Source organism: Carcharhinus amblyrhynchos, chromosome 21 (assembly GCF_965287045.1).
Source record: "Carcharhinus amblyrhynchos chromosome 21, sCarAmb.v2.hapA, whole genome shotgun sequence".
Classification (NCBI taxonomy): Eukaryota; Metazoa; Chordata; class Chondrichthyes; order Carcharhiniformes; family Carcharhinidae; genus Carcharhinus; species Carcharhinus amblyrhynchos.
In genome coordinates this window covers 237,117-249,429 of record NC_137344.1, presented here as the reverse complement: position 1 = coordinate 249,429, position 12,313 = coordinate 237,117, and the positions used below count along the sequence as shown (strand labels likewise).

The 12,313-nt window shown below is 47.0% G+C and overlaps 1 protein-coding gene across 2 annotated transcripts in view; it reads left to right on the top strand.

The window, feature by feature from the left end:
- The first annotated feature begins 2,084 nt into the window (after window positions 1-2,084).
- prpsap1 (phosphoribosyl pyrophosphate synthetase-associated protein 1) overlaps window positions 2,085-12,313 on the top strand; it is a 64,844-nt gene continuing 54,615 nt past the window's right edge. The window contains exons 1-2 of one of the 2 annotated variants that reach the window (XM_080209240.1): window positions 2,085-2,243; window positions 3,536-3,646. In XM_080209240.1, the coding sequence (XP_080065366.1) occupies window positions 3,564-3,646 (83 nt within the window). In that variant the 5' untranslated portion in view covers window positions 2,085-2,243; window positions 3,536-3,563. The remainder of the gene's footprint in view (window positions 2,244-3,535; window positions 3,647-12,313) is intronic. The other variant, XM_080209241.1, reaches the window with a different exon arrangement.

Sequence of the window (12,313 nt, the reverse complement as noted above, 5' to 3'; positions counted from 1 at the left end):
AAACAGCAAAGGTCCCAGCACTGATCCCCGAGGAACACCACTTGTCACAGCCCTCCATTCAGAAACACACCCTTCCACTGCTACCCTCTGTCTTCTTTGACTGAGCCAGTTTTGTATCCACCTTGCCAGCTCACCTCTGATCCCATGTGACTTCACCTTCTGCACCAGTCTGCTCTGAGGGACCTTGTCAAAGGCCTTACTGAAGTCCATATAGACAACATCCACTGCCCTACCCTCATCAATCACCTTCATCACTTCCTCGAAAAATTCGATCAAGCTCGTGAGACACGACCTCCCCTTCACAAAACCGTGTTGCCTCTCACTAATACGTCCACTTATTTCCAAGTGGGAATGAATCCTGTCTCGAAGAATCCTCTCCAATAATTTCCCTACCACTGATGTCAGGCTCACCGGCCTGTAATTACCTGGATTATTCTTGCTACCCATTTTAAACAAAGGAATAACATTAGCTATTCTCCAATCCTCTGGAACCTCCCCAGTAGCCAGTGAGGATACAAAGATTTCTCTAAAGGCCCCCACAATTTCCTCCCTTGCCTCTCTCAGTATTCTGGGGTATATCCCATCAGGCCCTGGAGATTTGTCTGCCTTAATGTTTCTCAAGAACCCCAATACCTCCTCCTTATTAATCTCAAAATGACTCAAACTATCTACACATCCTTTCCCAGACTCATCATCCACCAAGTCCTTCTCTTTGGTGAATACTGATGCAAAGTTTTCATTTAATACCTTGCCCATTTCCTCTGGCTCCAAGCAGAGATTCCCTCTCTTGTCCTTGAGTGGGCCAACCCTCTCCCTGGCTACCCTCTTGCTCTTTACATATGTATAAAAAGCCTTGGGATTTTCCTTAATCCTGCTGGCCAATGACTTTTCGTGACCCCTTTCAGCCCTCCTTAATCCTTGCTTAAGTTTCTTTCTACTTTCCTTGTATTCTACACTTGCTTCGTGTGTTCCCAGCCTCCTAGCTTTGACAAATGCTTCCTTCTCTTTGACTGGCTCACAATATCTCTCGTTATCCAAGGTTCCCAAAACTTGCCATACTTATCCTTCATCCTTACAGGAATGTGCTGGTCCTGAATCCCTGTCAACTTACATTTGAAAGCCCCCCACAGGCCAGATGTTGATTTGCCCTCAAACATCTGCCCCCAATCTACATTCTTCAGTTCCAGCCTAATATTGTTGTAATTAGCCTTCTCCCAATTTAGCACCTTAACATGAGGACTACACTTACCTTTATCCATCAGTACCTTAAAACTTACTGAATTATGGTCACTGTTCCCAAACTGCTCCCCTGCTGAAACATCGACCACCTGGCCGGGCTCATTCCCCAATACCAGGTCCAGTATAGCCCCCTTCCCTAGTTACTCTATCTACATACTGTTTCAGGAAGCCCTCCTGGATGCTCCTTACAAACTCTGTCCCATCCACGCCCTGAGCACTAAGTGACTCCCAGTCAAGACAGGGGAAGTTAAAATCTCCCACCACAACAACCCTGTTACTTTTACACTTTGCCAAAATCTGCCTACATTTCTGTTCCTCTATCTCCCGCTGGCAGTTGGGTGACCTATAGTAAACCCCCAACATTGTGACTACACCTTTCCTATTCCTGAGCTCCACCCATATCGCCTCGCTGTATGAACCCTCCGAGGGTTCACACACACAGTGTGTGCCCAGGCAGGGGGTTAGGGCAGGGTTTGGTGGAGGCCTGACAGTAAGGATGACTGACTGGCTCTCCAATATTGCACTTTATTCCTGAATTCAATCCCCCACTCACATCCCTGACTGGACATGGACGCTGATCACTGATTGGTTCCTGGCTTTAGCACTTTGCCACTTCCTAAAGAAATTTCCGGCTTCACCTCAAAACCCTTCAGAAAGAGATGGCAACACCAGGTTTTAGTCCAACCGATTTATTTGATAATAGACTCACAAGCTTTCGGGGTTAGTCCCTTCATCAGGTGAATGGGGAGTTGTGGCCTCAGACAGAGTGTATAAAACACAGATTACTGATCAAACCGCCAATCCTCACAACCCCACCCGCGGCGGGGACCGGAGGTCCCGCCCTCTCCCCATCCTATTGGCTGCTACCTGCCGCTCCAGAGCAATGATTGGCTGACTAATCTCGGACACTGATTGGTTGTAGCCACTGTCACTCAGAACCCGGGTTAAAGGTGGGAACTGGAAACTTCCGCCGGAGAAACAGAGAAAAAAATCGAGAAAAAAATGTGAGTGAGAGAAAAATAGAAAAATAGAGAAATAGAGGGAGGGGAGAGGGAGAGGGAGGGGGGAGGAGTGGGAGAGAGGGTGAGGGGGGGGAGTGGGAGGAGGGGGAGGGGGTGAGGGGGAGGGGGTGAGGGGGAGGGGGTGGAGGGGGGGGAGGGGGAGGGGGTGGAGGAGGGGGAGGGGGTGGAGGGGGGGGAGGGTGAGGAGGGGGGGGAGGGTGAGGAGGGGGAGGGGGGTGGAGGGGGAGGGTGAGTGGGAGGAGGGGGAGGGGGGTGGAGAGGGTGAGTGGGAGGAGGGGGAGGGGGGTGGAGAGGGTGAGTGGGAGGAGGGGGAGGGGGGTGGAGAGGGTGAGTGGGAGGAGGGGGAGGGGGGTGGAGAGGGTGAGTGGGAGGAGGGGGAGGGGGGTGGAGAGGGTGAGTGGGAGGAGGGGGAGGGGGGTGGAGAGGGTGAGTGGGGGGAGGGGGGTGGAGAGGGTGAGTGGGGGGAGGGGGGTGGAGAGGGTGAGTGGGAGGAGGGGGAGGGGGGTGGAGAGGGTGAGTGGGAGGAGGGGGAGGGGGGTGGAGAGGGTGAGTGGGAGGAGGGGGAGGGGGGTGGAGAGGGTGAGTGGGAGGAGGGGGAGGGGGGTGGAGAGGGTGAGTGGGAGGAGGGGGAGGGGGGTGGAGAGGGTGAGTGGGAGGAGGGGGAGGGGGGTGGAGAGGGTGAGTGGGAGGGGGGTGGAGAGGGTGAGTGGGAGGGGGGTGGAGAGGGTGAGTGGGAGGGGGGTGGAGAGGGTGAGTGGGAGGGGGGTGGAGAGGGTGAGTGGGAGGGGGGTGGAGAGGGTGAGTGGGAGGGGGGTGGAGAGGGTGAGTGGGAGGGGGGTGGAGAGGGTGAGTGGGAGGGGGGTGGAGAGGGTGAGTGGGAGGGGGGTGGAGAGGGTGAGTGGGAGGGGGGTGGAGAGGGTGAGTGGGAGGAGGGGGAGGGGGGTGGAGAGGGTGGGGAGGGGGAGAGGGTGGGGAGGGGGGTGGAGAGGGTGGGGAGGGGGAGAGGGTGGGGAGGGGGGTGGAGAGGGGGAGGGGGGTGGGGAGGGGGAGGGGGTGGAGAGGGTGAGTGGGAGGAGGGGGGGAGATGGGGATGGAGGGGGATGCCCCCGTCCATTCTCCCGCCCCCCGGTCCATGCTGGGGTCTTGTGGCATGCTCTTGCCCCAAGCAGGCCTCTTACTCTCTTACGCTCTGTTAATTTTGTATCTCTGCCTCTCACTATGTTACACTCTGTGTTTCTGCCTCTTGCTGATCTTTCTTCACTCACTTTCTACAGAATTGACAATCTGGACCAGTCTGCAAAGATGAACGTGGCGAAAGGTGGTTACCGTGTCTTCTCGGCCAATTCCAATACAGCCTGCACTGAATTAGCCAAACGAATCACTGAGTAAGTAGAGACTTTATTTATTGGGGCACTTTTTGTAAATAAAAGTACATTTGATGCAAATGGAAGAAGTTCAGCTGTTCTCACTATGATCTGCTTGCCTGTGTGGCACATATTGATGGACAGGATGCTTTGTACAGGGTCACTTGTCATGTGATTATTTGCTCTCAATTTGCTGTCCACTTTTGTGCTGCTGCCTTACCGTTTCTCAAAGAATCCCAGCCTCCCAGCCATGCCCTGTGTATAAGTGTATAAGTGTATTTCCGTCATTCCTACCTCAGCTTTTAAATATTTAACACATAGTTACCAATTTTTAAAAATTCATTTACAGGATCTGGGTATTACTGGCTAGGTCAACATTTATTGCCCATCTCTAATGACCTTTTGAGAAGGTGATGGTGAGCTCTGTTCTTGAACAGTCTGTGTGATGTAGGTACACTCACAGTGCTGTTAGGAAGGGAGTTCCAGGATTTTGATCCAGTGATGTGGAGGAACGACAATATATTTCCAAGTCAGGCCAGTGAGTGCCTTGGAGGGAAACTTGCAGGTGGTGGTGTTGTTCCCATGTGACTGCCGCTCTTAAATTTCTAAGCCTACATCAATGTCTGATGTTCCTTCCTGAGAGACTTTTTACCCGTTGATACAACTGAGTCTTTCACTTGGCCATTTCAGAGGATATTTAAGAGTCAACCACATTGCTGTGGTTCTGGGGTCACATGTAGGGCAGACAGGTAAGGACATCAGATTTCCTCCCCTACAGGACATTAGTGACCCAGATAAGTTTTTACCACCGTTGACCGTGGTTTCCCGATTGTCGTTAGACTTTTCATTCCAGATATTTTACTGAATTCTAATTCCATCAGCTGCTGCTTAAACGTTTGACAGTTTGATAATTGGAAGTCTCTGATCTCCTATTTTATTTTGGAATGACTCGATCCTAGTTTCCCATATTGCACTCATCAATAAATTTTTAATTCCTGGTGCCAACTTAGTTAGTTCCAAAGAGCCTGTTCCAGCATTCACTGAAGTCATGACTCATCAGAGTTAGCGCCAGTTCTGAAGATAGACTGAAGAGTTGGGACTGTTTATCTTGGAGAGAAGAAGGTTGAGGGAAGATTTGACAAAAATATTCAAAATCGAGGGAGATCTGGACAGAGTGGATAGATGGTCCCATGGTAGAAGGATTAAGAGCGAGAGGGCACAGATTTTAAAGTAATAGGCAAAAGGAACAAAAGTGACGAGAGAGATTTTCACATAGCAGAACTGGAATTCATTGCGTTAGAGTGCGGTGGAGAGAGGTTCAATCGAGGCGTTTAAATGAGAATTGGATCATTACCTGAGAAGGAAGAATGTGCAGGATTACAAGGAGTAGGTGGGAGAATGCACTAGGGCGTGGCTCATTTGGAGAGCCAGAGCAGTCATGATGTTCAATTGGCCTTGTATGTTGCAATAATTCTGTGATCTAGACCCACTTTGTAGCCTTCCTTGAGTGAAATGGTTAAAACTGGACAATCTAAATGTAGCATAAGTTTACAAAGAGAAATTGAATCCTGATAAAAGATCTCAAAGTAAAATTTTAAACTTGTATCCCATTTCATTTTTGTACAAAATGCTTTGTCAGCAGGTAGGTGATTATTAAGCTAAGTTGAGTCAACCTATCATTTGAACGTATAACCAAAAGAGAAAATGCTAGAAAATATCAGCCAGTCTGGCAGCATCTGTATATCCAACACCTTTCCCACCATCCATTGCATCTTCCTGTGCAATCGCAGAAGGTGTAATACTGTCCCTTTACCTCTTCTATGCTCACCATCCAAGATCCAAAACACTCATTCCAGGTTAAGCAGCGTTTCACTTGCACCGCTTTCAATTTGGTGTATTGCATTCACTGCTCCCAACATGGTGTCCTCTTTATTGGAGAGACCAAGCGACTGGGTGATCGCTTTGCTGAGCACCTTTTGGTCTGTGTGCAATCAGGACCCTGACCTTCCGGTTGCTGCCATTTTAACACATGATCCTGCTCCCGTGCCCACATGTCTGTCCTTGGCCTGCTGCAATGTTCCAGTGAAACTCAACGCAAACTGGAGAAACAGCAGCTCATCTTCCGGCTCGGCACTTTACAGCCCTATCTATCCTTGCCTTAAAAACATTCAATGAGGGAGCCTCAACTGCTTCACTGGGTAGGGAATTCCACAGATTCAGAACCCTTTGTTGAAGAAGTTCCTCCTCAACTCAGTCCTAAATCTGCTCCCCCTTATTTTGAGGCTAAGCCCCCTAGCTCTAGTTTCACCCACCAGTGGAAACAACTTATCTTGTCTTATCTCCTCCTATCTTATCCATTCCTTTCATAATCTTACATAAGAACATAAGAAATAGGAGCAGGAGTAGGCCTTCGAGCCTGCCCCGCCATTCAGTAAGATCATGGCTGATCTGTCGTGGCTCAGTTCCACGTTCCCACCCTCTCCCCATAACCCTTAATCCCCTCTCTTATCAAAAACCCATCAACCCGCGTCTTAAAAATATTTAGCGAGGTAGCCTCCACCACTTCAACGGGCAGAGAATTCCAGAGATTCACCACCCTTTGAGTGAAGAAGTTCCTCCTCAACTCCGTTCTAAACCGCCCCCCCCTTTATCTTGAGGCTGTGCCCCCTAGTCCTATTATCCTTTCTGAGCGGGAAGAGTCTCTCCACCTCTATCCTATCCATCCCATTCATCATCTTGTACGTCTCAATGAGATCTCCCCTCATTCTTCTAAACTCTAACGAGTACAAGCCTAGTTTATTCAGCCTCTCCTCATATAATCGTATAATCTTATACGTTTCTATAAGATCTCCTCTCATTCTTCTGAATTCCAATGAGTATAGCCCCAGTCTACTCACTCTCTCCTCATAAGCCAACCCTCTCAACTCCAGAATCAACCTAGTGAATCTCCTCTCCACCCCCTCCAGTGTCAGCATATCCTTTCTCAAGTAAGGAGACCAAAACTGTATGCAGTGAGGCTCCAGGTGTAGCCTCACCAGCACTTTATACAGCTGCAACATAATGCAGCATGCTGCAATTGTTTACCATTTAAATAATAATTCATTTTGCTATTATTCCTACCAAAATGGATGCCCTCACTTTTGCTAACATTGTACCCCATCTGCCAGACCCTCGCCCGTTCTCTTAGACTATCTGTATCCCTTTGCAGACTTTCAGCATCCTCTGCACACTTTGCCACCCATCTTAGTGTCATCTGTGAATTTTGACACACTACACTTGGTCCCCAACTCCAAATCATCTATGTAAGTCATAAACAATTGCGGTCCCAACACTGATCCTTGAGGCACATTGCTAGTCACTGATCGCCAACCAGAAAAACGTCCATTTACCCCCCCCCACCTCAACTCTTTGCTTACTGTTGGTTAACCAATCCTCTATCCATGCCAATACATTACCCATAACACCGTGCACCTTTATCTCATATAGCAGCCTTTGATGCGGCACCTTGTCAGATGCCTTCTGGAAGTCCAGATACACCACATCCACAGGTTCCCCATTGTCCACTGCACATGTAATGTTCTCGAAGAATTCCACCAAATTAGTCAAACGTGACCTGCCCTCCATGAACCAATGCTGTATCTTACCAATGGGACAATTTATATCCAGATGTCTCACTATTTCTTCCTTGATAGATTCAAGCATTTTATTATCTACAAATCCTTCCACATGGTACATCACCTTGCCAGCATAGTATTGCGTCCTAAAGCAGTTGTGAGGCAAAGCGGTATCATTAAGGAAGCGAGAGCTTTTGCTCATTCAGTTTTCAAAGCATTCGTACACAGCATGGACTTGATTGAGCTTCTCTAGGAAGGTCTCTGTCACTGTGCCAGGCTGCAAGCATTCTTCATCAGGCGTTGCCAGGATTCCAGAAGTTAAGCTAAGTTTTGCCTTTTGTCTACCTCTTTTAAACAGTGGCGTCACACTTGCTATTTTCCAATCTGTGAGAACCACCCTAGAGTCCAGCGAATTTTGGTAAACTACCACTAGTGCATTTGCTATTTCTCCCTCCATCTCTTTTAGAACCCTGGGGTGCATTCCATCAGGACCAGGAAACTTGTCTAATTTAGCCCCATTAACTTGCCCAACACTACCTCTTCTGTAATAATAGTTTCTAGGTTCTTACTGACCATAGCCTTGCTGTCATCAATTTTTGGCATGTTATTTGTGTCTTCCACTGTGAAGACCGACACAAAATACCTGTTCAATGCCTCAGCCATTTTCTCATTTCCAGTTATTACATCCCCCTTCTCATCCTCTAAAGGACCAATGTTTACTTTAGCCGCTCTTTTTCATTTTATATATTTGTAGAAAACTTTGTTATCTTTTTATATTTTGAGCTAGTTTACTCTCATAATCCATCTTACCTTTCTTTATAGTTCTTTTTGCGGCTTTTTGCTGACTTTTAAAGATTTCCCAATCCTCTCGGTTCCCACTGATCTTTGCCACTTTATATGCATTTGCTTTCAGTTTGATGTCCTCCTTTATTTCCTTAGATATCCATGGCAGATTATCTCTTCCTCATCCTCTATCTGCGAGGCCGATTTAAGAGTCCTAGGGACCCGGACCCCAAGATCCTTCTGATCCTCTACGCTGCTAAGAGTCTTACCCTTGATATTATACTCCTTCATCCCATTTGACCTGCCAAAATGTACCACTACACATTTATCTGGGTTGAAGTCCATCTGCCACTTCTCCACCCAGTTTTGCATCCCATCTATGTCACGCTGCAACTTCTAACATCCTTCCAGACTATCCACAACACCACCAACCTTCATGTCATCAGCAAACTTACCAACCCATCCCTCCACTTCCTCATCCAGGTCATTTATAAAAATCACAAACAGCAGGGGTCCCAGAACAGATCCCTGGGGCACTCCACTGGTGACTGACCTCCATGCAGAATATGGCCCATCTTCAACCACTCTCTGCCTTCTGCAGACAAGCCAGTTCCGGATCCACAAGGCAACAGCCCCTTGGATCCCATGCCCTCTCACTTTCTCAAGAAGTCTTGCATGGGGGACCTTATCAAACGCCTTGCTGAAGTCCATGTAAACCACATCTACCGCTCTTCCTTCATCAGTACGTTTAGTCACATTTTCAAAAAAACTCAACAGGCTCGTTAGGCACGATCTGTCTTTGACAAAGCCGTGCTGACTATTTTTGATTATATTAAACTTCTCTAAATGTTCACAAATCCTGTCTCTCAGGATCTTCTCCATCAACTTACCAACCACTGAGGTTAGACTCAGCGGTGGGTAGTTTCCTGGGCTATCCCTATTCCCTTTCTTGAATATAGGAACCACATCCGCAATCCTCGAACCTCTCCTGTCTCCATCGATGATACGAAGATCATCGCCAGAGGCTCTGCAATCTCTCTCTTTGCCTCCCACAGTAACCTGGAGTACATCCCATCTGGTCCCGGTGACTTATCTATCTTGATGCTATTCAAAAGTTCCAACACATCCTCTTTCTTAATGTCCACATACTCAAGCTTTTCGGTTCGCCACAAACCTGCAGTACAACCTCCCAGATCACTTTCCATCGTGAATACCGAGGTAAAGTATTCATTAAGCACATCTGTTTTGTCTACCGGTTCTGTACAAACTTTCCCACCATCACATTTTATAGGTCCTATTCCTTCACATTTCATCTTTTTACTCTTCACATATTTGTAGAACGCCTTAGGGTTCTCCTTAATCTTACCTGCCAAGGCCTTCTCATGTTCCCTTGTGGCTTGCCTAATTTCCTTAAGTTCCTTCCTATACTCCTGTAGATCCCTAACATTACCTAGCTCCCTGAACCTTTTGTACGCTTTTCTTTTCTTTTTGACTAGATTCATTACAACTTTCGTGCACCACAATTCCAGTAACCTACTAAAACCTCCCAGTCGCTTCGGAACATTGTCGTGCAGAACTCCAGACAAACAATCCTTGAAAATCTGCCACCTTACTTCGGTACTTTTCCCCGAGAATACCTCCTTCCAATTTACATCTCTAATTTCCTGCCTGATGGCTTCATATTTCCCCTTACTCCAGATAAACACTTCCTAGCTTGTCTGATCCTATCTCTTTCCAATGCTAGTGTAAAGGAGATAGAGTTATGATCACTATCCCCAAAATGCTCTCCCACTGAGAGATCCGACACTTGTCCAGGCTCATTAGCCAGTACCAGATCGAGTACAGCCTCTCCTCTTGTAGGCTTATCCACGTACTGTGTCAGGAAACCCTCCTGAACACACCTAACAAACTCCTCCCCATCCAAACCCCTTACCCTAGGGATATTCCAATCAATGTTTGGGAATTTAAAGTCTCCCATCACGACAACTCTGTTATTATTACATCCGTCCAGGATCTGTTTCCCTATCTGCTCCTCAACACCCCTGTTACTATTGGGCGGCCTATAGAAAACGCCCAGTAAAATTATCGATCTTTGCTCTCTCTTTCTCAGACTCCTTATATATGTTCCCATCCGCCTGGCACATTAGTTTAAACCCTCCCCAACCGCTCTAGCAAACAGTTCCCCTAGGACATCAGTCCCAGTCCTGCCCAGGTGTAACCTGTCCAATTTATACAGGCCCCACCTCCCCCAGAAACAGTCCCAATGCCCCAGGAATCTGAAACCCTCCCCTTGACACCATTTCTTCAGCCACTTATTTTTCTGATATATTCTTTATACTGTGGCACTGATAGTAATCCTAAGATCTTTGAGGTCCAACTTCTTAACTTTCTTCCTAGCTCCCTGTATTCTGCTTTTAGGACCTCATCCTTTTTTTTTTACTTATGTCGTTTGTACCGATGTGTACTACAACCACTGGCTCCCCCTTCAGAACTTCCTGCAGCTGCTCTGAGACATCCTTGACCCTAACACCAGGGTGGCAACATAGCATCCTAGAGTCTCGTTTGCAGCCACAGAAACGCCTGTCTATTCCCCTTACAATGAGTCCCCTATAAATATTGCCCTGGCACACTTTTTACCCCTCCCCTTTGCAGCAGAACCAACGATGGTGCAACGAGTTTGCCTGCTGCTGCTTTCACTAAAGTGGTCATTCCCCTCAACGGTATCCAAAGTGGTATATCTATTTTGCAGAGGAATGGTCACAGGGGATTCCTGCACTACCTGCCTATCTCTCTTGCTCTGTCTGGTGGTCACCCATTCCCTTTCCTGCCTGCAGAGTCTGAGCCTGTGGTGTGATCCCTCTTTATCCGTGCTATCCGCGATACTCTCTGACTTGCAAATGTTCCACAGTGTATCCAGCTGCCGTTCCAGCTCTGAAACTCGAGCTTCCAGGAGCTGTAATTGGACACACTTCCTGCACACACACTGACCCAGGGGACTGGAACTGTCACCAGCCTCCCACGTGGAGCAAGAGGAGCAAGCCATGGCTTGGAGCTCCCCTGATATGTCTTAGCCCTTTAAATTAAACCTTTGAAAGATGTTTTGTTTCAGATGTATACAATGTTCTGGGGCCCTTCTTTCCTGCTCCTTGTTACTGCCAAGTATAACCTTTTCAAACTAAAGCACAGAAATTACACAAAAACACTATAATAGCATACAACAACTACAATGCCAAGAGCAAAAAGAAAAAAACACTTATAAATGAGCAAAGACTGATTAGTGACAGTAGCATGGCTTTGTGAGTGGAAAATCATGTCTCTCAAATTTAATTGCGTTTTTGAAGGGGTAACCAAAAATGTAGATGAGGGCAGTGCAGTTGATGTTGTCTACATGGACTTTAGCAAGGCCTTTGACAAGGTGCCGCATGGTAGGTTGTTGCATAAGGTTAAATCTGACGGGATCCAGGGTGTAGTAGCCAATTGGATACAAAATTGGCTTGATGGCAGAAGGTGGTTGTTTACCTTTTTCAGACTGGAGACCTGTGACCAGTGGTGTGCCTCAGAGATCGGTGTTGGGTCCACTGCTATTTGTCATTTATATTAATGCTTTGGATGAGAATATAGGGGGCATGGTTAGTAAGTTTGTAGATGACTCCAATCTTTGTGTCTAGTGGACAGTGAAAAAGGTTATCTCCAATTGCAGCAGGATCTTGATCAATTGGGCCAATGGGCTGATGAATAGAAGATTGTTTAATTTAGATAAATATGAGGTGATGCATTTTGATAGATTGAACCAGGGCAAAACTTGCTCAGTTAATGGTAGGGCGCTGGGGAGAGTTACAGAACAAAGAGATCTAGGCGTATGCGTTCATAGCTCCTTGAAAGTGGAGTCAGAGGTGGACAGAATGGTGAAGAAGACATTCGGCATGCTTGGTTTCATTGGTCAGAACATTGAATACAGGTGTTGGGGTGTCTTGTTGAAGTTGTACAAGACATTGGTAATGCCACAGTTGGAATACTGTGTACGGTTCTGGTCACCCTATTATAGAAAGGATATTATTAAACTAGAAAGAGTGCAGGAAAGATTTACTAGAATCTTATTGTGTCACGGTAAGTTGCTTAGGATTATATTTACTGGAGTTTACAAGAGTGAGGGGGAATTTCATAGAAGCTTATAAAATTTTAACAGGATTAATTAGACAGTGTAAGTTCAGAAAGAATGTTCCCAATGGTGGGGGAGTCCAGAACTAGGGGTCATAATTTGAGGATAAGGAGTAAACCTTTTAGAACTGAG